Here is a 27,054-nt window from a genome sequence, read left to right as displayed (position 1 = left end):
AGCCCATGGTAAACACGCGTGTGAGTCTATATGAGCCCACGGTAAACACGCGTGTGAGTCTATATGAGCCCACGGTAAACACGCGTGTGAGTCTATATGAGCCCATGGTAAACACGCGTGTGAGTCTATATGAGCCCACGGTAAACACGCGTGTGAGTCTATATGAGCCCACGGTGAACACGCGTGTGAGTCTATATGAGCCCACGGTAAACACGCGTGTGAGTCTATATGAGCCCATGGTAAACACGCGTGTGAGTCTATATGAGCCCATGGTAAACACGCGTGTGAGTCTATATGAGCCCATGGTAAACACGCGTGTGAGTCTATATGAGACCACGGTAAACACACGTGTGAGTCTATATGAGACCACGGTAAACACACGTGTGAGTCTATATGAGCCCACGGTAAACACGCGTGTGAGTCTATATGAGACCACGGTAAACACGCGTGTGAGTCTATATGAGCCCACGGTAAACACACGTGTGAGTCTATATGAGTCCATGGTAAACACGCGTGTGAGTCTATATGAGACCATGGTAAACACACGTGTGAGTATATATGAGCCCACGGTAAACACGCGTGTGAGTATATATGAGCCCACGGTAAACACGCGTGTGAGTCTATATGAGTCCACGGTAAACACACGTGTGAGTCTATATGAGCCCACGGTAAACACGCGTGTGAGTCTATATGAGCCCACGGTAAACACGCGTGTGAGTCTATATGAGCCCACGGTAAACACGCATGTGAGTCTATATGAGCCCACGGTAAACACGCGTGTGAGTCTATATGAGCCCATGGTAAACACGCGTGTGAGTCTATATGAGCCCACGGTAAACACGCGTGTGAGTCTATATGAGCCCACGGTAAACACGCATGTGAGTCTATATGAGCCCACGGTAAACACGCGTGTGAGTCTATATGAGCCCACGGTAAACACGCGTGTGAGTCTATATGAGCCCACGGTAAACACGCGTGTGAGTCTATATGAGACCACGGTAAACACGCGTGTGAGTCTATATGAGCCCACGGTAAACACGCGTGTGAGTCTATATGAGCCCACGGTAAACACGCGTGTGAGTCTATATGAGCCCACGGTAAACACGCGTGTGAGTCTATATAAGACCACGGTAAACACGCGTGTGAGTCTATATGAGCCCACGGTAAACACGCGTGTGAGTCTATATGAGCCCACGGTAAACACGCGTGTGAGTCTATATGAGCCCACGGTAAACACGCGTGTGAGTCTATATGAGCCCACGGTAAACACGCGTGTGAGTCTATATGAGACCACGGTAAACACGCGTGTGAGTCTATATGAGCCCATGGTAAACACGCGTGTGAGTCTATATGAGCCCACGGTAAACACGCGTGTGAGTCTATATGAGCCCACGGTAAACACGCGTGTGAGTCTATATAAGACCACGGTAAACACGCGTGTGAGTCTATATGAGCCCACGGTAAACACGCGTGTGAGTCTATATGAGCCCACGGTAAACACGCGTGTGAGTCTATATGAGCCCACGGTAAACACGCGTGTTAGTCTATATGAGACCACGGTAAACACGCGTGTGAGTCTATATGAGCCCACGGTAAACACGCGTGTGAGTCTATATGAGCCCACGGTAAACACGCGTGTGAGTCTATATGAGCCCACGGTAAACATGCGTGTGAGTCTATATGAGCCCACGGTAAACACGCGTGTGAGTCTATATGAGCCCACGGTAAACACGCGTGTGAGTCTATATGAGCCCACGGTAAACACGCGTGAGTCTATATGAGCCCATGGTAAACACACGTGTGAGTCTATATGAGCCCACGGTAAACACACGTGTGAGTCTATATGAGACCACGGTAAACACGCGTGTGAGTCTATATGAGCCCACGGTAAACACTCGTGTGAGTCTATATGAGCCCATGGTAAACACGCGTGTGAGTCTATATGAGCCCACGGTAAACACACGTGTGAGTCTATATGAGCCCATGGTAAACACGCGTGTGAGTCTATATGAGTCCATGGTAAACACGCGTGTGAGTCTATATGAGCCCACGGTAAACACGCGTGTGAGTCTATATGAGCCCACGGTAAACACGCGTGTGAGTCTATATGAGACCACGGTAAACACGCGTGTGAGTCTATATGAGCCCACGGTAAACACGCGTGTGAGTCTATATGAGCCCACGGTAAACACGCGTGTGAGTCTATATGAGCCCACGGTAAACATGCGTGTGAGTCTATATGAGCCCACGGTAAACACGCGTGTGAGTCTATATGAGCCCACGGTAAACACGCGTGTGAGTCTATATGAGCCCACGGTAAACACGCGTGAGTCTATATGAGCCCATGGTAAACACACGTGTGAGTCTATATGAGCCCACGGTAAACACACGTGTGAGTCTATATGAGACCACGGTAAACACGCGTGTGAGTCTATATGAGCCCACGGTAAACACTCGTGTGAGTCTATATGAGCCCATGGTAAACACGCGTGTGAGTCTATATGAGCCCACGGTAAACACACGTGTGAGTCTATATGAGCCCATGGTAAACACGCGTGTGAGTCTATATGAGTCCATGGTAAACACGCGTGTGAGTCTATATGAGCCCACGGTAAACACGCGTGTGAGTCTATATGAGCCCACGGTAAACACACGTGTGAGTCTATATGAGCCCATGGTAAACACGCGTGTGAGTCTATATGAGTCCACGGTAAACACACGTGTGAGTCTATATGAGCCCATGGTAAACACGCGTGTGAGTCTATATGAGCCCATGGTAAACACGCGTGTGAGTCTATATGAGCCCACGGTAAACACACGTGTGAGTCTATATGAGCCCATGGTAAACACGCGTGTGAGTCTATATGAGCCCATGGTAAACATGCGTGTGAGTCTATATGAGTCCATGGTAAACACGCGTGTGAGTCTATATGAGCCCACGGTAAACACGCGTGTGAGTCTATATGAGTCCACGGTAAACACGCGTGTGAGTCTATATGAGACCACGGTAAACACGCGTGTGAGTCTATATGAGCCCATGGTAAACACGCGTGTGAGTCTATATGAGTCCACGGTAAACACGCGTGTGAGTCTATATGAGCCCACGGTAAACACGCATGTGAGTCTATATGAGCCCATGGTAAACACGCGTGTGAGTCTATATGAGCCCATGGTAAACACGCGTGTGAGTCTATATGAGTCCACGGTAAACACGCGTGTGAGTCTATATGAGCCCATGGTAAACACGCGTGTGAGTCTATATGAGCCCACGGTAAACACGCGTGTGAGTCTATATGAGCCCACGGTAAACACGCGTGTGAGTCTATATGAGCCCATGGTAAACACGCGTGTGAGTCTATATGAGCCCACGGTAAACACGCGTGTGAGTCTATATGAGCCCACGGTGAACACGCGTGTGAGTCTATATGAGCCCACGGTAAACACGCGTGTGAGTCTATATGAGCCCATGGTAAACACGCGTGTGAGTCTATATGAGCCCATGGTAAACACGCGTGTGAGTCTATATGAGCCCATGGTAAACACGCGTGTGAGTCTATATGAGACCACGGTAAACACACGTGTGAGTCTATATGAGACCACGGTAAACACACGTGTGAGTCTATATGAGCCCACGGTAAACACGCGTGTGAGTCTATATGAGACCACGGTAAACACGCGTGTGAGTCTATATGAGCCCACGGTAAACACACGTGTGAGTCTATATGAGTCCATGGTAAACACGCGTGTGAGTCTATATGAGACCATGGTAAACACACGTGTGAGTATATATGAGCCCACGGTAAACACGCGTGTGAGTATATATGAGCCCACGGTAAACACGCGTGTGAGTCTATATGAGTCCACGGTAAACACACGTGTGAGTCTATATGAGCCCACGGTAAACACGCGTGTGAGTCTATATGAGCCCACGGTAAACACGCGTGTGAGTCTATATGAGCCCACGGTAAACACGCATGTGAGTCTATATGAGCCCACGGTAAACACGCGTGTGAGTCTATATGAGCCCATGGTAAACACGCGTGTGAGTCTATATGAGCCCACGGTAAACACGCGTGTGAGTCTATATGAGCCCACGGTAAACACGCATGTGAGTCTATATGAGCCCACGGTAAACACGCGTGTGAGTCTATATGAGCCCACGGTAAACACGCGTGTGAGTCTATATGAGCCCACGGTAAACACGCGTGTGAGTCTATATGAGACCACGGTAAACACGCGTGTGAGTCTATATGAGCCCACGGTAAACACGCGTGTGAGTCTATATGAGCCCACGGTAAACACGCGTGTGAGTCTATATGAGCCCACGGTAAACACGCGTGTGAGTCTATATAAGACCACGGTAAACACGCGTGTGAGTCTATATGAGCCCACGGTAAACACGCGTGTGAGTCTATATGAGCCCACGGTAAACACGCGTGTGAGTCTATATGAGCCCACGGTAAACACGCGTGTGAGTCTATATGAGCCCACGGTAAACACGCGTGTGAGTCTATATGAGACCACGGTAAACACGCGTGTGAGTCTATATGAGCCCATGGTAAACACGCGTGTGAGTCTATATGAGCCCACGGTAAACACGCGTGTGAGTCTATATGAGCCCACGGTAAACACGCGTGTGAGTCTATATAAGACCACGGTAAACACGCGTGTGAGTCTATATGAGCCCACGGTAAACACGCGTGTGAGTCTATATGAGCCCACGGTAAACACGCGTGTGAGTCTATATGAGCCCACGGTAAACACACGTGTGAGTCTATATGAGCCCACGGTAAACACGCGTGTGAGTCTATATGAGCCCATGGTAAACACGCGTGTGAGTCTATATGAGACCATGGTAAACACGCGTGTGAGTCTATATGAGACCACGGTAAACACGCGTGTGAGTCTATATGAGCCCACGGTAAACACGCGTGTGAGTCTATATGAGCCCACGGTAAACACGCGTGTGAGTCTATATGAGCCCTCGGTAAACACGCGTGTGAGTCTATATGAGCCCACGGTGAACACGCGTGTGAGTCTATATGAGCCCACGGTAAACACGCGTGTGAGTCTATATGAGCCCATGGTAAACACGCGTGTGAGTCTATATGAGCCCATGGTAAACACGCGTGTGAGTCTATATGAGCCCACGGTAAACACGCGTGTGAGTCTATATGAGACCACGGTAAACACGCGTGTGAGTCTATATGAGCCCACGGTAAACACACGTGTGAGTCTATATGAGTCCATGGTAAACACGCGTGTGAGTCTATATGAGACCATGGTAAACACACGTGTGAGTATATATGAGCCCACGGTAAACACGCGTGTGAGTATATATGAGCCCACGGTAAACACGCGTGTGAGTCTATATGAGTCCACGGTAAACACACGTGTGAGTCTATATGAGCCCACGGTAAACACGCGTGTGAGTCTATATGAGCCCACGGTAAACACGCGTGTGAGTCTATATGAGCCCATGGTAAACACGTGTGTGAGTCTATATGAGCCCACGGTAAACACGCGTGTGAGTCTATATGAGACCACGGTAAACACACGTGTGAGTCTATATGAGACCACGGTAAACACGCGTGTGAGTCTATATGAGACCACGGTAAACACGCGTGTGAGTCTATATGAGCCCATGGTAAACACGCGTGTGAGTCTATATGAGCCCACGGTAAACACGCTTGTGAGTCTATATGAGACCACGGTAAACACGCGTGTGAGTCTATATGAGCCCACGGTAAACACACGTGTGAGTCTATATGAGCCCACGGTAAACACGCGTGTGAGTCTATATGAGACCACGGTAAACACGCGTGTGAGTCTATATGAGACCACGGTAAACACGCGTGTGAGTCTATATGAGCCCACGGTAAACACGCGTGTGAGTCTATATGAGCCCACGGTAAACACACGTGTGAGTCTATATGAGTCCATGGTAAACACGCGTGTGAGTCTATATGAGCCCACGGTAAACACGCGTGTGAGTCTATATGAGCCCACGGTAAACACGCGTGTGAGTCTATATGAGCCCATGGTAAACACGCGTGTGAGTCTATATGAGTCCACGGTAAACACACGTGTGAGTCTATATGAGCCCATGGTAAACACGCGTATGAGTCTATATGAGCCCATGGTAAACACGCGTGTGAGTCTATATGAGCCCACGGTAAACACACGTGTGAGTCTATATGAGCCCATGGTAAACACACGTGTGAGTCTATATGAGTCCACGGTAAACACACGTGTGAGTCTATATGAGCCCACGGTAAACACGCGTGTGAGTCTATATGTGCCCACGGTAAACACGCGTGTGAGTCTATATGAGCCCACGGTAAACACGCGTGTGAGTCTATATGAGCCCATGGTAAACACGCGTGTGAGTCTATATGAGCCCATGGTAAACACGCGTGTGAGTCTATATGAGACCATGGTAAACACGCGTGTGAGTCTATATGAGACCACGGTAAACACACGTGTGAGTCTATATGAGACCACGGTAAACACACGTGTGAGTCTATATGAGCCCACGGTAAACACGCGTGTGAGTCTATATGAGACCACGGTAAACACGCGTGTGAGTCTATATGAGCCCACGGTAAACACACGTGTGAGTCTATATGAGTCCATGGTAAACACGCGTGTGAGTCTATATGAGACCATGGTAAACACACGTGTGAGTATATATGAGCCCACGGTAAACACGCGTGTGAGTCTATATGAGTCCACGGTAAACACGCGTGTGAGTCTATATGAGCCCACGGTAAACACGCGTGTGAGTCTATATGAGCCCACGGTAAACACGTGTGTGAGTCTATATTTGCCCACGGTAAACACGCGTGTGAGTCTATATGAGCCCATGGTAAACACGCGTTTGAGTATATATGAGCCCACGGTAAACACGCGTGTGAGTCTATATGAGCCCACGGTAAACACGCGTGTGAGTCTATATGAGACCACGGTAAACACACGTGTGAGTCTATATGAGACCACGGTAAGCACGCGTGTGAGTCTATATGAGACCACGGTAAACACGCGTGTGAGTCTATATGAGCCCATGGTAAACACGCGTGTGAGTCTATATGAGCCCACGGTAAACACGCGTGTGAGTCTATATGAGACCACGGTAAACACGCGTGTGAGTCTATATGAGCCCACGGTAAACACACGTGTGAGTCTATATGAGCCCACGGTAATCACCCGTGTGAGTCTATATGAGACCACGGTAAACACGCGTGTGAGTCTATATGAGCCCACGGTAAACACGCGTGTGAGTCTATATGAGCCCACGGTAAACATGCGTGTGAGTCTATATGAGCCCACGGTAAACACGCGTGTGAGTCTATATGAGCCCACGGTAAACACGCGTGTGAGTCTATATGAGCCCACGGTAAACACGCGTGAGTCTATATGAGCCCATGGTAAACACACGTGTGAGTCTATATGAGCCCACGGTAAACACACGTGTGAGTCTATATGAGACCACGGTAAACACGCGTGTGAGTCTATATGAGCCCACGGTAAACACTCGTGTGAGTCTATATGAGCCCATGGTAAACACGCGTGTGAGTCTATATGAGCCCACGGTAAACACACGTGTGAGTCTATATGAGCCCATGGTAAACACGCGTGTGAGTCTATATGAGTCCATGGTAAACACGCGTGTGAGTCTATATGAGCCCACGGTAAACACGCGTGTGAGTCTATATGAGCCCACGGTAAACACACGTGTGAGTCTATATGAGCCCATGGTAAACACGTGTGTGAGTCTATATGAGTCCACGGTAAACACACGTGTGAGTCTATATGAGCCCATGGTAAACACGCGTGTGAGTCTATATGAGCCCATGGTAAACACGCGTGTGAGTCTATATGAGCCCACGGTAAACACACGTGTGAGTCTATATGAGCCCATGGTAAACACGCGTGTGAGTCTATATGAGCCCATGGTAAACACGCGTGTGAGTCTATATGAGTCCATGGTAAACACGCGTGTGAGTCTATATGAGCCCACGGTAAACACGCGTGTGAGTCTATATGAGTCCACGGTAAACACGCGTGTGAGTCTATATGAGACCACGGTAAACACGCGTGTGAGTCTATATGAGCCCATGGTAAACACGCGTGTGAGTCTATATGAGTCCACGGTAAACACGCGTGTGAGTCTATATGAGCCCACGGTAAACACGCATGTGAGTCTATATGAGCCCATGGTAAACACGCGTGTGAGTCTATATGAGCCCATGGTAAACACGCGTGTGAGTCTATATGAGTCCACGGTAAACACGCGTGTGAGTCTATATGAGCCCATGGTCAACACATGTGTGAGTGTATATGAGCCCACGGTAAACACGCGTGTGAGTCTATATGAGCCCACGGTAAACACGCGTGTGAGTCTATATGAGACCACGGTAAACACGCGTGTGAGTCTATATGAGCCCATGGTAAACACGCGTGTGAGTCTATATGAGCCCACGGTAAACACACGTGTGAGTCTATATGAGCCCACGGTAAACACGCGTGTGAGTCTATATGAGCCCACGGTAAACACGCGTGTGAGTCTATATGAGTCCATGGTAAACACGCGTGTGAGTCTATATGAGCCCACGGTAAACACGCGTGTGAGTCTATATGAGCCCACGGTAAACACGCGTGTGAGTCTATATGAGCCCACGGTAAACACGCGTGTGAGTCTATATGAGCCCACGGTAAACACGCGTGTGAGTCTATATGAGCCCACGGTAAACACGCGTGTGAGTCTATATGAGCCCACGGTAAACACGCGTGTGAGTCTATATGAGCCCACGGTAAACACGCGTGTGAGTCTATATGAGCCCACGGTATACACGCGTGTGAGTCTATATGAGCCCACGGTAAACACGCGTGTGAGTCTATCTGAGACCACGGTAAACACGCGTGTGAGTCTATATGAGCCCATGGTAAACACGCGTGTGAGTCTTTATGAGCCCACGGTAAACACGCGTGTGAGTCTATATGAGCCCACGGTAAACACGCGAGTGAGGCCCAAAAAATAAAGTCTGTCGACAAACATTGATTATGTCATGGATGATGTTGACAAACATTGATCCACTATCAGCACAGAAAATTGACAGGATGTTAAATACGTTGACAGGTGAATGTTAAGTGAGCCTTTGGTGCCCTCTAGTGCAGTACGGGAAATCTTCGCACAAATAAATACACTGAACAAAAATCTAAACGCAACACGTAAAGTGTTGGTCCCATATTTCATGACCTGAAATAGAAGATACCAGAAATGTTCCACACGCACAAAAAGCTTTTTTCTCTCACATGTGCATAAATTTACATACCTGTTATTGAGCATTTATCCTTTGCCAAGATAATCCATCCACCTGACAGGTGTGGCATATCAAGAAGCTGAGTAAACATCATGATAATTACACAGATGCACCTTGTGCAGAGACAATAAAAGGCCACTCTAAAATGTGCAAATTTGTCACACAATTGGCAGGCTGACCATGAATGTCCACCAGAGATGTTGCAATAGAATTTAATGATAATTTCTCCAACGTGGTTTTAGAGAATATGGCAGTACGTCCAACCGGCCTCAAACCACAGACCACGTGTAATCACTTTGCTGCAGAGGATACTTTTATTACAGTTATCTGCACCTCAGAAATTGCAGCCCAAATAAATGCTTCACAGAGTTCAAGTAACAGACACATCTCAACATCAACTGTTCAGACTGCGTGAATCAGGCCTTCATGGTTGAATTGTTGGAAAAGAAAACGCTACTAAAGGACACTAATAAGAAGAAGAGACTTGCTTGGGCCAAGAAACACGAGCAATGGACATTAGACCGGTGGAAATCTGTCCTTTGGTCTACTGAGTCCAAATTTGAGACTTTTGGTTCCAACCTCCGTGTCTTTGTGAGACGCAAAGTAGGTGAACGGATGATCTCCGCAAGTGTGGTTCCCACCGTGAAGCATGGAGGAGGAGGTGTGATGGTGTGTTGGTGCTTTGCTGGTGACACTGTATGTGATTTATTTAGAATTCAAGGCACACTTACCCAGCATGGCTACCACAGCATTCTGCAGTGATACGCCATCCCATCTAGTTTGCTCTTAGTGGGATGATCATTTGTTCTTCAACAGGACAATTACCCAACACACCTCCAGACTGAGAAGGAGAGTGATGGAGTGCTGCATCAGATGACCTGGCCTCTACAATCACCTGACCTCAACTCACTTGAGATGGTTTGGGATGAGTTGGACCGCAGAGTGACAGAAAAGCAGCCATGATTTGTTGGATTTTGTTTAATTTGTTTAACATTTTTTGGGTTGCTACATGATTCCATATGTGTTATTTCATAGTTTTGATGTCTTCACTATTATTCTACCTTGTAGAAAATAGTAGAAATTAAGAAAACCCATTGAATGAGTAGGTTTTCTAAACTTTTGACTGGTACTGTATATAAAACAGAATACTATATATGGGTAAAAAATGTTAAGTTATTCAAGTATAAATTACCAAAGTTATGATAGATTGCTATAGATTTTTTGTTAATTACCTAAATGACTGAAGATTCTGATAACTTTGGTAAATTACAGGTAGCTTTGTTTAAGCATGAGTTTTTTTCTCTGTAATTTGTGGTCGTGCCAGCAGTGAGCCTGTGTTGCTTCTATAAAACTATCTGGATTATATCCAGCATCATCTGTGTGTCTTTGGGATGTTAATTCATGATTTTCCAGACACACCCTAGAACCTGTCCAAGTCATGCCTGGGCCTGAACCTCTTTCTCTGACAGCCCTCAAGAGGAGGTCCTCTTCAGACTGACTTACAGTCTGTGTGTGGTGTATGCATTTCTGAAGATAGGTTTGTTAGATACACTACAATCAGTGGCCCCTAAAGATATAATAACTGTCTATTGTGATTACAATAGTGATTAGAATATCACTAACATCACTATCATGTTTTTACAGCATATGTGCTCTCTACACTGTCAGCATCAACCAGTGTATTTCTCTCTACCGTTAGCTAAGGAAGCTAAGTCACATTTCAATCAATGTGTTACTGTATACCCCTCTCACTTTCAAGTAATACGTCTGGTATTTCTATTGTATGTGCAGGGTAGCCTAGTGGTTAGAGCGTTGGGCTAGTAACTAAAAGGTTGCAAGTTCGAATCCCCGAGCTGACAAGGTACAAATCTGTCGTTCTGCCCCTGAACAGGCAGTTAACCCACTGTTCCTGGGCCGTCATTGAAAATAAGAATTTGTTCTTAACTGACTTGCCTGGTAAAATTAAAAAAATCTCCCGTTATTTACCAGTCAGGGATAAAACGTTCAATAAAATATGCCCACTTTGTTTGCCACCGTTCATTCTCTTTCAAACCGTCGTCATCCCATAGAATTAGGAATAGTAGGATCTCTATGGGTCATCCGATCCCTATCGGATAATGCTATTCAGTTCAAAGGAGCCAGTCATCAAATCAAATGTGTTTATATAGACCTTCTTACATCAGCTGATACAGTGCCTTGCGAAAGTATTCGGCCCCCTTGACCTTTTGCCACATTTCAGGCTTCAAACATAAAGATATAAAACTGTATTTTTTGTGAAGAATCAACAACAAGTGGGACACAATCATGAAGTGGAACGACATTTAATGGATATTTCAAACTTTTTTAACAAATCAAAAACTGAAAAATTGGGCGTGCAAAATTATTCAGCCCCTTTACTTTCAGTGCAGCAAACTCTCTCCAGAAGTTCAGTGAGGATCTCTGAATGATCCAATGTTGACCTAAATGACTAATGATGATAAATACAATCCACCTGTGTGTAATCAAGTCTCCGTATAAATGCACCTGCACTGTGATAGTCTCAGAGGTCCGTTAAAAGCGCAGAGAGCATCATGAAGAACAAGGAACACACCAGGCAGGTCCGAGATACTGTTGTGAAGAAGTTTAAAGCCGGATTTGGATACAAAAATATTTCCCAAGCTTTAAACATCCCAAGGAGCACTGTGCAAGAGATAATATTGAAATGGAAGGAGTATCAGACCACTGCAAATCTACCAAGACCTGGCCGTCGCTCTAAACTTTCAGCTCATACAAGGAGAAGACTGATCAGAGATGCAGCCAAGAGGCCCATGATCACTCTGGATGAACTGCAGAGATCTACAGCTGAGGTGGGAGACTCTGTCCATAGGACAACAATCAGTTGTATATTGCACAAATCTGTCCTTTATGGAAGTGGCAAGAAGAAAACCATTTCTTAAAGATATCCATAAAAAGTGTTGTTTAAAGTTTGCCACAAGCCACCTGGGAGACATACCAAACATGTGGAAGAAGGTGCTCTGGTCAGATGAAACCAAAATGGAACTTTTTGGCAACAATGCAAAACGTTATGTTTGGTGTAAAAGCAACACAGCTCATCACCCTGACCACACCATCCCCACTGTCAAACATGGTGGTGGCAGCATCATGGTTTGGGCCTGCTTTTCTTCAGCAGGGACAGGGAAGATGGTTAAAATTGATGGGAAGATGGATGGAGCCATATACAGGACCATTCTGTATATGTCTCAGCCTCCAGTATTTATGCTGCAGTAGTTTATGTGTCGGGGGGCTGGAGTCAGTTTGTTATATCTGGAGTACTTCTCCTGTCCAATTCGGTGTCCTGTGTGAATCTAAGTGTGCGTTCTTTAATTCTCTCCTTCTCTCTCTCGGAGGACCTGAGCCCTAGGACCATGCCCCAGGACTACCTGATATGATGACTCCTTGCTGTCTCCAGTCCACCTGGCCGTGCTGCTGCTCCAGTTTCAACTGTTCTACCTTATTATTATTCGACCATGCTGGTCATTTATGAACATTTGAACATCTTGGCCATGTTCTGTTATAATCTCCAGCCGGAAGAGGACTGGCCACCCCACATATGCTCTCTCTAATTCTCTTTCTTTCTCTCGGAGGACCTGAGCCCTAGGACCATGCCCCAGGACTACCTGACATGATGACTCCTTGCTGTCTGTTCTGCCCCATGGCCAAGATGTTCAAATGTTCATAAATGACCAGCATGGTCAAATCATCCATCCAGTGTCTTTGTCCAACTGTGTTCTCTCCATTCCAATGGAATACACACTGTGTTCCATAGCTATTCAGATAATAGATTGATCTTCCTGTCGGTCAGAGCTGCGTTGAGAGTGCCGGCGTCACGCTTCCTGGTTTCATTGGTGATGCCCTGCTTCTGTTAGTGAAGTTGCTACGGAAACCCTGTCCAGCCATGAAGTAGAGGATGGGATCCACACAGCTGTTGGCGCTGGCCAGGGGGCGTGTCACCTTATAGGCCATGCTGGACACCTTCAGCAGCTCACAGCTCACCTGGGGATGAATAAAAACTCTTAATGATTTAAACATTAAGGCCGGGATTCAACCCTTATAATTCTGTTGACAATGTGCCTTTTAAAGAGCAACTGCCTTTAAAAAGCAGCAAATCCCTTTGAAAACAACCTATGACACATCCATTTGAAAACGACCCATGAGGCATCCCTTTGAAAACGACCCATGAGGCATCCCTTTGAAAACGACCCATGAGGCAACCCTTTGAAAACAACCTATGAGGCATCCCTTTGAAAACAACCTATGAGGCATCCATTTGAAAACGACCCATGAGGCATCCCTTTGAAAACAACCTATGACACATCCATTTGAAAACGACCCATGAGGCATCCCTTTGAAAACGACCCATGAGGCATCCCTTTGAAAACGACCCATGAGGCATCCCTTTGAAAACAACCTATGTGGCATCCCTTTGAAAACAACCTATGTGGCATCGATGACAGATTTCTTGAATTATCTTAGATTCCTTTACATGCCAATCGGTATGTTCAGTGGCTCTTTAAAGGCAATGTTACCGGGCTCGCATAGATCATAAGTTCAATGCTGCAGTTGTCGTCTCCGTAGTGGAAATTACATTTAAATGTCAATGACCTTTGAATCCCAGCCTATACAAGGATAATGACAATATCAACAACAACAATCATAATAGCAGTGGTTAAATTGAGCCTGAGCTACCTGGAACTCCAGCATCTTGGGTGACAGGGTGAGCTACCTGGAGCCAGACTCCAGCATCTTGGGTGAAAGGGAGAGCTACCTGGAGCCAGACTCCAGCATCTTGGGTGACAGGGTGAGCTACCTGGAGCCAGACTCCAGCATCTTGGGTGACAGGGTGAGCTACCTGGAGCCAGACTCCAGCATCTTGGGTGACAGGGAGAGCTACCTGGAGCCAGACTCCAGCATCTTGGGTGACAGGGAGAGCTACCTAGAGCCAGACTCCTGCATCTTGGGTTTTATTTTTATTTATTTTTTATTTCACCTTTATTTAACCAGGTAGTCTAGTTGAGAACAAGTTCTCATTTGCAACTGCAACCTGGCCAAGATAAAGCATAGCAGTGTGAAGAGACAACACAGAGTTACACATTGAGTAAACAATAAACAAGTCAATAACACAGTAGAAAAAAATGGTCTATATACATTGTGTGCAAAAGGCATGAGGAGGTAGGCAAATAATTACAATTTTGCAGATTAACACTGGAGTGATAAATTATCAAATGGTCATGTACAGGTAGAGATATTGATGTGCAAAAGAGCAGAAAAGTAAATAAATAAAAACAGTATGGAGATGAGGTAGGTAAAATTGGGTGGGCTATTTACCGATAAATAGGGACAGGAAGAGCTACCTGGAGCCAGACTCCAGCATCTTGGGTGACAGGGAGAGCTACCTGGAGCCAGACTCCAGCATCTTGGGTGACAGGGAGAGCTACCTGGAGCCAGACTCCAGCATCTTGGGTGAAAGGGAGAGCTACCTGGAGCCAGACTCCAGCATCTTGGGTGAAAGGGAGAGCTACCTGGAGCCAGACTCCAGCATCTTGGGTGACAGGGTGAGCTACCTGGAGCCAGACTCCAGCATCTTGGGTGACAGGGTGAGCTACCTGGAGCCAGACTCCAGCATCTTGGGTGAAAGGGAGAGCTACCTGGAGCCAGACTCCAGCATCTTGGGTGAAAGGGAGAGCTACCTGGAGCCAGACTCCAGCATCTTGGGTGACAGGGTGAGCTACCTGGAGCCAGACTCCAGCATGTTGGGTGACAGGGAGAGCTACCTGGAGCCAGACTCCAGCATCTTGGGTGACAGGGAGAGCTACCTGGAGCCAGACTCCAGCATCTTGGGTGAAAGGGAGAGCTACCTGGAGCCAGACTCCAGCATCTTGGGTGACTGGGAGAGCTACCTAGAGCCAGACTCCTGCATCTTGGGTGACAGGGAGAGCTACCTGGAGCCAGACTCCAGCATCTAGGGTGACAGGGAGAGCTACCTAGAGCCAGACTCCAGCATCTAGGGTGACTGGGAGAGCTACCTGGAGCCAGACTCCAGCATCTAGGGTGACAGGGAGCGCTACCTAGAGCCAGACTCCTGCATCTAGGGTGAAAGGTGAAGCCAGGCAGAGCCATTAAAAGCGTAGGATTCCAGTGGTTGTGGTACTGTACCTGGGAGGGATCCATCTGCTCCAGGTATCTGAGGGAGTAGTACAGACTTCTGGTCAGGTGGAAGGGTAGGAAACACAGCATGAACACTGCTAACACGATGATTATCATCTTCACAGACTTCTGTTTGGAGCGATGAGCAGCGAGCCCCCCGACTCCCCTCGACTGGCTCCCTCCTGCCCCCCAGGTGGGCTCCAGAAGCTTCCTCACCATCAGTCCATAGCACACCATCACCACCATGAAAGGGAAGGCAAACATCAGGACAGACACCACCGAGCTGTACACCAGGAAGTCATGAAATAACTCTGGACTGGACGTGTCGAAACACACCCTCTCTGTCCCCTCGTCCCTGGTGCGTGAGAAGTAGAGCACGGGAGCCTGGCACATCAACACACACGCCCACACCGCCGCAGACACCAGCCGGGCTCTCCGGGAGCTGACCCAGCTCAGTGACCTCATCGGGTAGCACACACCCAGGAAGCGGTGCAGGCTAATGCAGCACAGGAACAGGATGGAACCGTAGAGGTTAGCGTAGAACAGGAAGCGGATGAGTTTGCAGAACGGTTCGCTGAAGGGCCAGTCGTTCTCGTCGGCGTAGTAGTAGATTAGGAAGGGTAGGGTGAGGATGTAGAGGGTGTCGCACACTGTCAGGTTGAACATGTACACCGTGGAGGGCTTCCAGCGTTTTGTACGGAACAGGATCACGTACATGGCCGTGACATTCAGGGCTAGGCCAATCACGAAGACCAGAGTGTAGCTGACAGGAAGCAGGATGTACTTGAAGTCCTCCTTGAATTGACAGCGCCAGCTGTGCCCGCTGCTCTCATTTGTTGAGTGGTTGGCGAAGGTAGCCATCTTTGTTCATAAACAGATCTGAGGAGGATACAGATGTTAACTAATATGCACCCACACGCCCACACACCCACACGCCCACACACCCACACGCCCACACACCCACACACCCACATACAGAATGAGAGAGAGGAGACAAGTGTGATAGTAAATATCAACTGTACTAGCCACTTGTATAACACTCCACAGTAAAGCTAAAGGAGTACCAATGTCTCTGTTGACTTCAAATTGTATTGGTCACATACACATGGTTAGCAGATGTTAATGCGAGTGGAGCGAAATGCTTGTGCTTCTAGTTCCGACAATGCAGTAATATCTAACAAGTAATCTAACAAATTCACAACAACTACGCATGCATGAAGGCACATGCTGGAAGCAGAAGCTCATTTTGACATAATACCCATAATTCCTTCGTTTGTATCTTTCCTCAATCCCCTTACGAGTCCAAGTTAAGAGAGGGTTGGAGTGGAGGAAGTTGGATGTTTTTTCCTTAGATAGTGATAGATGTTATAGCTGTTCCAACAGGTTTGGATCCCACAGAGAGCACTTTGAACGTTAAGTTAATGATTCATCAGGAAGTTATTGTCCTATTGTCACAGGTTCCGAGCATGGAAGGTTGCAAGAGAAAGGTATATCACTGAAAACTTTCAAAGTTTACCAGTAAACTCCCAGAGTTTTGATATCTTTCAAGGATTTTATGTAAAATATATGAAATAAATAAGATGATTTTAAAATAAGATATACAATGACAAAACTGTAAAACATCCTAAATATAAACTGTCAACTTAGTGAATACCACTGCTGTTTAACATTAGGGTTTCAGCATGAAATATCCTTCATATTTATTTTTGACAAACTTTGCTTTATTTGACTATGTCAGTATATATTTGTTGTCAATGTTTTGGGTCAAGCTGATGGTAGTTGTGAGTAAAGTCAATAGTTATAAGAGTTACAGAGTTAATACAAAATAATGCCATTGTTGATTAGATGCTTCTGTCATTAATTAGGCCATTTTCTCTTGTACCATATGGTCTGTCTACTAGAACCTCATGAACAATATGGACACAGATATAATAAATGAATACTATATATGAATACATTTTCTTAAGTTATTCAAGTATAAAATACCAAAGTTACGATAGATTACTATAGCTTTTCTGTTAATTACCACAATTACTGAAGATTCTGGTAAAGTTGGTAGCTTTGCAACCTTAATGATAACACAGAGAAATAGACATGGCATGGTACAGCAACACATCAGCATGAATGTATTGTTAGGTTCCCCAGTTTCTGTGTTGTGGGTTTGTGTATATGTATGTGTGTATTTCAGGAAATGGCTTCCTGGATTCCCCAAGCAGCTGATTGGTCAGCCCCATTGCAGATTGGCGCATTGATCCCGCCCTCTTGTTAGGGGATACAGCTGTCGGCAATTACCGACTCCTGCCGGCAGCTTGAAAAGCCAGAGTACCTTTGTTAGGAGAGAGAGCTTATTGGATGTGCTGTGGTGGTTGTTACTCAGAGAGCTTATTGGATGTGCTGTGGTGGTTGTGACTCAGAGAGAGAGCTTATTGGATGTGCTGTGGTGGTTGTTACTCAGAGAGAGAGCTTATTGGATGTGCTGTGGTGGTTGTTACTCAGAGAGAGAGCTTATTGGATGTGCTGTGGTGGTTGTTACTCAGAGAGAGAGCTTATTGGATGTGCTGTGGTGGTTGTTACTCAGAGAGCTTATTGGATGTGCTGTGGTGGTTGTTACTCAGAGAGAGAGCTTATTGGATGTGCTGTGGTGGTTGTTACTCAGAGAGAGAGCTTATTGGATGTGCTGTGGTGGTTGTTACTCAGAGAGAGAGCTTATTGGATGTGCTGTGGTGGTTGTTACTCAGAGAGAGAGCTTATTGGATGTGCTGTGGTGGTTGTTACACAGAGAGAGAGCTTATTGGATGTGCTGTTGTGGTTGTTACTCAGAGAGAGAGATTATTGGATGTGCTGTGGTGGTTGTTACACAGAGAGAGCTTATTGGATGTGCTGTGGTGGTTGTGACTCAGAGAGAGAGCTTATTGGATGTGCTGTGGTGGTTGTTACACAGAGAGAGAGCTTATTGGATGTGCTGTGGTGGTTGTTACTGAGAGAGAGAGCTTATTGGATGTGCTGTGGTGGTTGTTACACAGAGAGAGAGCTTATTGGATGTGCTGTGGTGGTTGTTACTCAGAGAGAGAGCTTATTGGATGTGCTGTGGTGGTTGTTACTCAGAGAGAGAGCTTATTGGATGTGCTGTGGTGGTTGTTACTCAGAGAGAGAGCTTATTGGATGTGCTGTGGTGGTTGTTACACAGAGAGAGCTTATTGGATGTGCTGTGGTGGTTGTTACACAGAGAGAGAGCTTATTGGATGTGCTGTGGTGGTTGTTACACAGAGAGAGAGCTTATTGGATGTGCTGTGGTGGTTGTTACACAGAGACAGTTTTGTTGAAAGTATTTGTAGCCACTACTACTAAGGTATGTCTGTGCCAATAGGACTCAGTGTTTTTGATTATTGAAATTGTTCCCTTTACATGAGTAATTATTCTGTTTTTGTTCCCTGGGGGAGGGGAAGGCACCATGGGAGTGTTTAGGCAAGAGGCCTGTGGGCATACATGTACCCGTGGAAGGTACTCTGTCTATGCCACTAGGTAAGACCTGGGCAGGCCACCCCCTGTATTGTGGTTAGCGCGCCAGGTGGCGTTAAGAATAAGTGTGTAGGAGAGGGGGCTCTTTAACGTTTACTTTCTTTGTTTCTTTGTTCCATCCAGCCCCTTTTACCCGAATTCCTGTGTAAAGGAAGAATAAATTGCCTGTAAACGGTCATAATCTCTGCCTCTGTCATCCTTACCTACAATCACATATCTCTTTCACTCCACGGGGAGTTGAGTGTAGCAGGGTGTGGCGTTCCCCCCCTCCAAGAGGCGTGTGTAACAGTAGTTTTATAACACAGAGACACACGCACACATAGATCGAGGCTGGGGGTGGTGCAATTCTTTTCCACCAACAGACATCTGTATAGGTCTGTTAATACAGGACTAGTAAAGGTCTGCTAATACAGGACTAGTAAAGGTCTGTTAATACAGGACTGGTAAAGGTCTGTTAATACAGGACTAGTAATACAGGACTAGTAAAGGTCTGTTAATACAGGACTAGTAAATGTCTGTTAATACAGGACTAGTAAAGGTCTGTTAATACAGGATTAGTAAAGGTCTGCTAATACAGGACTAGTAATATAGGACTAGTAAAGGTGTGCTAATACAGGACTAGTAAAGGTCTGTTAATACAGGACTAGTAAAGGTCTCCTAATACAGGACTAGTAAATGTCTGTTAATACAGGACTAGTAAAGGTCTGTTAATACAGGATTAGTAAAGGTCTGCTAATACAGGACTAGTAATATAGGACTAGTAAAGGTGTGCTATTACAGGACTAGTAAAGGTCTGTTAATACAGGACTAGTAAAGGTCTCCTAATACAGGACTAGTAAAGGTCTGTTAATACAGGACTAGTAAAGGTCTCCTAATACAGGACTAGTAAAGGTCTGTTAATACAGGACTAGTAATACAGGACTAGTAAAGGTCTGTTAATACAGGACTAGTAAAGGCCTGTTAATACAGGACTAGTAAAGGCCTTTTAATACAGGACTAGTAAAGGTCTGTTAATCTTGAAACTCCCCATCCCGGATCCGGGATTGTGACTAAGCCTCAGGCTCATTAGCATAACGCAACGTTAACGATTTCTGAAAATCGCAAATAAAATTAAAATAATGCGTTTGCTCTCAAGCTTAGCCTTTTCTTAACAACACTGTCATCTCAGATTTTCAAAATATGCTTTTGAACCATAGAAATTGACTAATTTGTGTAAGAGTATGCAAAGCTAGCATAGCATTTTGTGTAGCATGTAGCACGCTACATTTTCACAAAAGCCAGATAACCAAATAAATAAAATCATTTACCTTTGAAGAGCTTCTGATGTTTTCAATGAGGAGACTCCCAGCCACATACCAGATGCGCAGTGTTTCCTGAAAGCGTCTGTGTGTAGGAGAAATCGTTCCGTTTTGTACATTGCGCCTGGCTACCGAAACGAACCGAAAATGCAGTCACCTACAACGTGAAACTTTTTCCGGATTAACTACATAATAACGACCGAAACATGGCAAACGTTGTTTGGAATCAATCCTCAAGGTGTTTTTTCACATATCTCTTCATTGACATGCAGTTCGTGGAAGCTTGCTTCTCTCTCTGTTCCCCATGGAAAAATACTGGCAGGTGACTTTTGCGCACCAATTTCGGCGCAGGACACCGGGCGGACACGTGGTAAATGTGGTCTCTTATGGTCAATCTTCCAACGATCTGCCTACAAATACGTCACAATGCTGCAGACACCTTGGGGAAACGACAGAAAGGGCAGACTCATTCCTCTTGCGTTCACAGCCATATAAGGAGATCATGAAAGACAGAGCCTCAAAAATCCTTGTCATTTCCTGGATGCCAAGTCATCTTGGTTTTGCCTGAAGCTCACGTTAAAGGGCACGCACAGAGAAGATATTTGTATTTCTGGACACGTCAGAGTGTTTTCTTTCGAACAGTAGCAATTATATGCATAGTCGAGCATCTTTTTGTGACAAAATATCTTGTTTAAAACGGGAACGTTTTTCTTCCAAAAATGAAATAGCGCCACCATAAGTGTAAGAGGTTAATACAGGACTAGTAAAGGCCTGTTAATACAAGACTAGTAAAGGTCTGTTAATACAGGACTAGTAAAGGCCTGTTAATACAGGACTAGTAAAGGACTGCTAATACAGGACTAGTAAAGGTCTGTTAATACAGGACTAGTAAAGGTCTGTTAATACAGGACTAGTAATACAGGACTAGTAAAGGTCTGCTAATACAGGACTAGTAAAGGTCTGCTAATACAGGACTAGTAAAGGTCTGCTAATACAGGACTAGTAAAGGTCTATTAATACAGGACTAGTAATACAGGACTAGTAAAGATCTGTTAATACAGGACTAGTAATACAGGACGAGTAAAGGTCTGTTAATACAGGACTAGTAATACAGGACTAGTAAAGGTCTGTTAATACAGGACTAGTAAAGGTCTGTTAATACAGGACTAGTAAAGGCCTGTTAATACAGGACTAGTAATACAGGACTAGTAAAGGTCTGTTAATACAGGACTAGTAATACAGGACGAGTAAAGGTCTGTTAATACAGGACTAGTAAAGGTCTGTTAATACAGGACTAGTAAAGGTATGTTAATACAGGACGAGTAAAGGTCTGTTAATACAGAACTAGTAATACAGGACTAGTAAAGATCTGTTAATACAGGACTAGTAATACAGGACTAGTAATACAGGACGAGTAAAGGTCTGTTAATACAGGACTAGTAAAGGTCTGTTAATACAGGACTAGTAATACAGGACTAGTAAAGGTATGTTAATACAGGACTAGTAATACAGGACTAGTAAAGGTATGTTAATACAGGACTAGTAAAGGTCTGTTAATACAGGAGTAGTAAAGGTCTGTTAATACAGGACTAGTAAAGGTCTGTTAATACAGGACTAGTAAAGGCCTGTTAATACAGGACTAGTAAAGGTCTGTTAATACAGGACTTGTAAAGGTCTGTTAATACAGGACTAGTAAAGGTCTGTTAATAAAGGACTAGTAAAGGTCTGTTAATACAGGACTAGTAAAGGTCTGTTAATACAGGACTAGTAAAGGTCTGTTAATACAGGACTAGTAAAGGCCTGTTAATACAGGACTAGTAAAGGTCTGCTAATACAGGACTAGTAAAGGTCTGTTAATACAGGACTAGTAATACAGGACTAGTAAAGACCTGTTAATACAGGACTAGTAAAGGTCTGTTAATACAGGACTAGTAAAGGTCTGTTAATACAGGACTAGTAATACAGGACTAGTAAAGGTCTGTTAATACAGGACTAGTAAAGGTCTGTTAATACAGGACTAGTAATACAGGACTAGTAAAGGTCTGTTAATACAGGACTAGTAAAGGTCTGTCAATACAGGACTAGTAAGGGTCTTTTAATACAGGACTAGTAAAGGTCTATTAATACAGGACTAGTAAAGGTCTGTTAATACAGGACTAGTAAAGGTCTGTTAATACAGGACTAGTAATACAGGACTAGTAAAGGCCTGTTAATACAGGACTAGTAAAGGTCTGTTAATACAGGACTAGTAAAGGTCTGTTAATACAGGACTAGTAATACAGGACTAGTAAAGGTCTGTTAATACTGGACTAGTAATACAGGACTAGTAAAGGTCTGTTAATACAGGACTAGTAAAGGTCTGTTAATACAGGACTAGTAATACAGGACTAGTAAAGGTCTGTTAATACAGGACTAGTAAAGGTCTGTCAATACAGGACTAGTAAGGGTCTTTTAATACAGGACTGGTAAAGGTCTGTTAATACAGGACTAGTAAAAGTCTGTTAATACAGGACTAGTAATACAGGACTAGTAAAGGTCTGTTAATACAGGACTAGTAATACAGGACTAGTAAATGCCTGTTAATACAGGACTAGTAAAGGTCTGTTAATACAGGACTAGTAAAGGTCTGTTAATACAGGACTAGTAAAGGTCTGTTAATTCAGGACTAGTAAAGGTCTGTTAATACAGGACTAGTAAAGGTCTGTTAATACAGGACTAGTACTACAGGACTAGTAAAGGTCTGTTAATACAGGACTAGTAAAGGTCTGTTAATACAGGACTAGTAATACAGGACTAGTAAAGGTCTGTTAATACAGGACTAGTAAAGGTCTGTTAATTCAGGACTAGTAAAGGTCTGTTAATACAGGACTAGTAAAGGCCTGTTAATACAGGACTAGTAAAGGTCTCCTAATACAGGACTAGTAAAGGTCTGCTAATACAGGACTAGTAAAGGTATCCTAATACAGGACTAGTAAAGGCCTGTTAATACAGGACTAGTAATACAGGACTAGTAAAGGTCTGCTAATACAGGACTAGTAAATGTCTGCTAATACAGGACTAGTAAAGGTCTGTTAATACAGGACTAGTAATACAGGACTAGTAAAGGTCTGTTAATACAGGACTAGTAAATGTCTGCTAATACAGGACTAGTAAAGGTCTGTTAATACAGGACTAGTAAAGGTTCAGCGTTAGACGTCTATATAGGTTTTCTTCTAAGAGTGTACACTACACTATAAGTTTTAACAGATAAGCAAGTTGGAGTCTGCTATTGGACCAGGTCTCTCTTGTAAAAGAGATGTTATCTCAATGAGAAAAACCTGCATAAAATGTTGTTTTTTAAGTTAGCATACACTCTCTCTCTCTACAGAAAGAAGAGCAATGCATTTTTTAAAGGCTTCTACGCACTGCAGAAGGAACACTTCAGAGCTTCTCCTGTCCTGCAACATTACACATATTACCAGTACTAGTTACTCACAGTGAGAAACGCTGTTCAGTCTTGAAGGATATGTACAGCAACTATGTCCAACTCCTGTACTAGACTCTATCTGGATTACTGATGCACCACTCCAGCTTGCAGAGCTTGGACCTGCCACTATCTGCTGCTTAGGCCTATTTACTGTAAATCTCTGAATGCGTCTTCCTCTCGGTGATACCCAGAATGCTTTACACAAAGTCTCCATGCTCGTGTGTGAACGTGTGACAGTCCAGTTATTTGGCTTGGTGCTGAACCTGAGTAGGCGTGTACATGTTTGACAAGCTGCAGCCTGTACACAAAAACAGGGATGGAACTCATGATCAAGATGTACCTACTGTACCTGCTCAGTATTTAGCTATGACCTGCTCAGTATTTAGCTATGACCTGCTCAGTATTTAGCTATGACCTGCTCAGTATTTAGCTATGACCTGCTTAGTATTTAGCTATGACCTGCTCAGTATTTAGCTATGACCTGCTCAGTATTTAGCTATGACCTGCTCAGTATTTAGCTATGACCTGCTCAGTATTTAGCTATGACCTGCTCAGTATTTAGCTATGATCTGCTCAGTCTTCTGGAAAGTACAAGTTGCCCCTTCGGATTCAATAAACTCATTATGCACTTTGTTTGGTTAATGATCCATGTGAATGTATCAATTATGGCAATTATATTGTTTTATATGATACGCTTTGTTAACTATCATTTGTTAGTAATCACTAATATTCACAATATTATATTAACTACCCCCACCCTGTTGAATCTGCTAGATGTGTACAGTACCTGTAACTCTATAATCATACAAGTTGATGTTTGTCTAAAGTCAATACATAATAAACCTCTCTCACAGATCTCAACTGTAGATACTGTCTGTCTGTCTGTCTGTCCACAGCTCAACAGGCAGACAGTTAAACAGACAGACAGCTCAATAGACAGACAGCTCAACAGACAGACAGCTCAACAGACAGACAGCTCAACAGGCAGACAGTTAAACAGACAGACAGCTCCACAGACAGTTCCACAGACAGACAGCTCAACAGACAGTTCCACAGACAGACAGCTCAACAGACAGTTCCACAGACAGACAGCTCAACAGACAGTTCCACAGACAGACAGTTCCACAGACAGTTCCACAGACAGACAGCTCAACAGAGAAATATGAATAATATTTTATTTTTTTATTTTTTACCTTTTCCTATTTTTTACCTTTATTTAACCAACCACAAATTCTTATTTTCAATGACGGCCTGGGAACAGTGGGTTAACTGCCTGTTCAGGTGCAGAACGACAGATTTGTACCTTGTCAGCTCGGGGGTTTGAACTCGCAACCTTCTGGTTACGAGTCCAACGCTCTAACCACTAGGCTACCCTGCCGCCCCATAATAAAGGATTGAGGGGACAATGACAGGAACAGGGTAAGGGACAGGGACAGGGTAAGGGACAGGGTAAGGGACAGGGTAAGGGACAGGGTAAGGGACAGGGACAATGACAGGGACAGGGTAAGGGACAGGGACAATGACAGGGACAGGGTAAGGGACAGGGTAAGGGACAGGGACAATGACAGGGTAAGGGACAGGGTAAGGGACAGGGACAATGACAGGGTAAGGGACAGGGACAATGCCAGGGACAGGGTAAGGGACAGGGACAATGACAGGGACAGGGTAAGGGACAGGGACAATGACAGGGACAGGGTAAGGGACAGGGACAATGACAGGGACAGGGTAAGGGACAGGGACAGGGACAGGGTAAGGGACAGGGACAAGGACAGGGACAGGGTAAGGGACAGGGACAATGACAGGGACAGGGTAAGGGACAGGGACAAGGACAGGGACAGGGTAAGGGACAGGGACAATGACAGGGATAGGGTAAGGGACAGGGACAATGACAGGAACAGGGTAAGGGACAGGGACAATGACAGGGATAGGGTAAGGGACAGGGACAAGGACAGGGACAGGGACAATGACAGGGACAGGGTAAGGGACAGGGACAATGACAGGGACAGGGTAAGGGACAGGGACAAGGACAGGGACAGGGTAAGGGACAGGGACAATGACAGGGATAGGGTAAGGGACAGGGACAATGACAGGAACAGGGTAAGGGACAGGGACAATGACAGGGATGGGGTAAGGGACAGGGACAAGGACAGGGACAGGGACAATGACAGGGTAAGGGACACGGACAATGACAGGGACAATGACAGGGTAAGGGACAGGGACAATGACAGGGATAGGGTAAGGGACAGGGACAAGGACAGGGACAGGGACAATGACAGGGTAAGGGACACGGACAGGGACAGGGTAAGGGACAGGGACAAGGACAGGGATAGGGTAAGGGACAGGGACAGGGACAGGGACAATGACAGGGTAAGGGACAGGGACAATGACAGGGACAATGACAGGGTAAGGGACAGGGACAATGACAGGGATAGGGTAAGGGACAGGGACAAGGACAGGGACAATGACAGGGTAAGGGACACGGACAGGGACAGGGTAAGGGACAGGGACAAGGACAGGGACAGGGACAGGGTAAGGGTAAGGGACACGGACAATGACAGGGATAGGGTAAGGGACAGGGACAAGGACAGGGACAGGGACAATGACAGGGTAAGGGACACGGACAGGGACAGGGTAAGGGACAGGGACAAGGACAGGGACAGGGACAATGACAGGGTAAGGGACACGGACAATGACAGGGACAATGACAGGGTAAGGGACAGGGACAATGACAGGGATAGGGTAAGGGACAGGGACAAGGACAGGGACAGGGACAATGACAGGGTAAGGGACACGGACAGGGACAGGGTAAGGGACAGGGACAAGGACAGGGATAGGGTAAGGGACAGGGACAAGGACAGGGACAGGGACAATGACAGGGTAAGGGACAGGGACAATGACAGGGACAATGACAGGGTAAGGGACAGGGACAATGACAGGGATAGGGTAAGGGACAGGGACAAGGACAGGGACAGGGTAAGGGACACGGACAGGGACAGGGTAAGGGACAGGGACAAGGACAGGGACAGGGACAGGGTAAGGGTAAGGGACAGGGACAGGGTAAGGGACAGGGACATGGACAGGGACAAGGACAAGGACAAGGACAGGGACAGGGACAGGGACAGGGACAAGGACAGGGACAGGGACAGGGATATGGCAAGCTCACAAATCTCTTTAGGCTTTTATGTGGAAGTAAATTGACAAATGTACAATGACCCAAATGTTGCATCGTTCAACCTTTTTCACTCCCCCACCTTTCCCCAATCCA

The 27,054-nt window shown here is 45.6% G+C and overlaps 1 protein-coding gene across 1 annotated transcript; it reads right to left on the bottom strand.

The window, feature by feature from the left end:
• Positions 1-11,999: 11,999 nt before the first annotated feature.
• LOC135533646 (P2Y purinoceptor 2-like) lies at positions 12,000-24,002 on the bottom strand. The gene is made up of 3 exons (XM_064960942.1): positions 23,799-24,002; positions 15,516-16,385; positions 12,000-13,355 (listed from the first exon to the last, which is right to left on the bottom strand). The coding sequence occupies exons 2-3, from the start codon at positions 16,365-16,367 to the stop codon at positions 13,161-13,163; spliced, it is 1,047 nt and encodes a 348-aa protein (XP_064817014.1). The 5' UTR covers positions 16,368-16,385; positions 23,799-24,002; the 3' UTR covers positions 12,000-13,160.
• Between the last annotated feature and the right edge of the window lie 3,052 nt (positions 24,003-27,054).

The sequence above is a fragment of the Oncorhynchus masou genome, unplaced genomic scaffold (assembly GCF_036934945.1).
Source record: "Oncorhynchus masou masou isolate Uvic2021 unplaced genomic scaffold, UVic_Omas_1.1 unplaced_scaffold_2552, whole genome shotgun sequence".
Classification (NCBI taxonomy): Eukaryota; Metazoa; Chordata; class Actinopteri; order Salmoniformes; family Salmonidae; genus Oncorhynchus; species Oncorhynchus masou.
Note: the sequence above shows the minus strand (reverse complement) of the source record. Positions and strands in the feature narration are given on the sequence as shown.

Bases quoted from the DNA above. Each gene is read 5' to 3' on its own strand.
- LOC135533646 (XM_064960942.1), bottom strand. From the start codon at position 16,367: ATGGCTACCTTCGCCAACCACTCAACAAATGAGAGCAGCGGGCACAGC. The intron at 13,356-15,515 runs GTACAGTACCAC...ATTCATCCCCAG, and splicing joins AGCAGATGGATCCCTCCCAG to GTGAGCTGTGAGCTGCTGAA.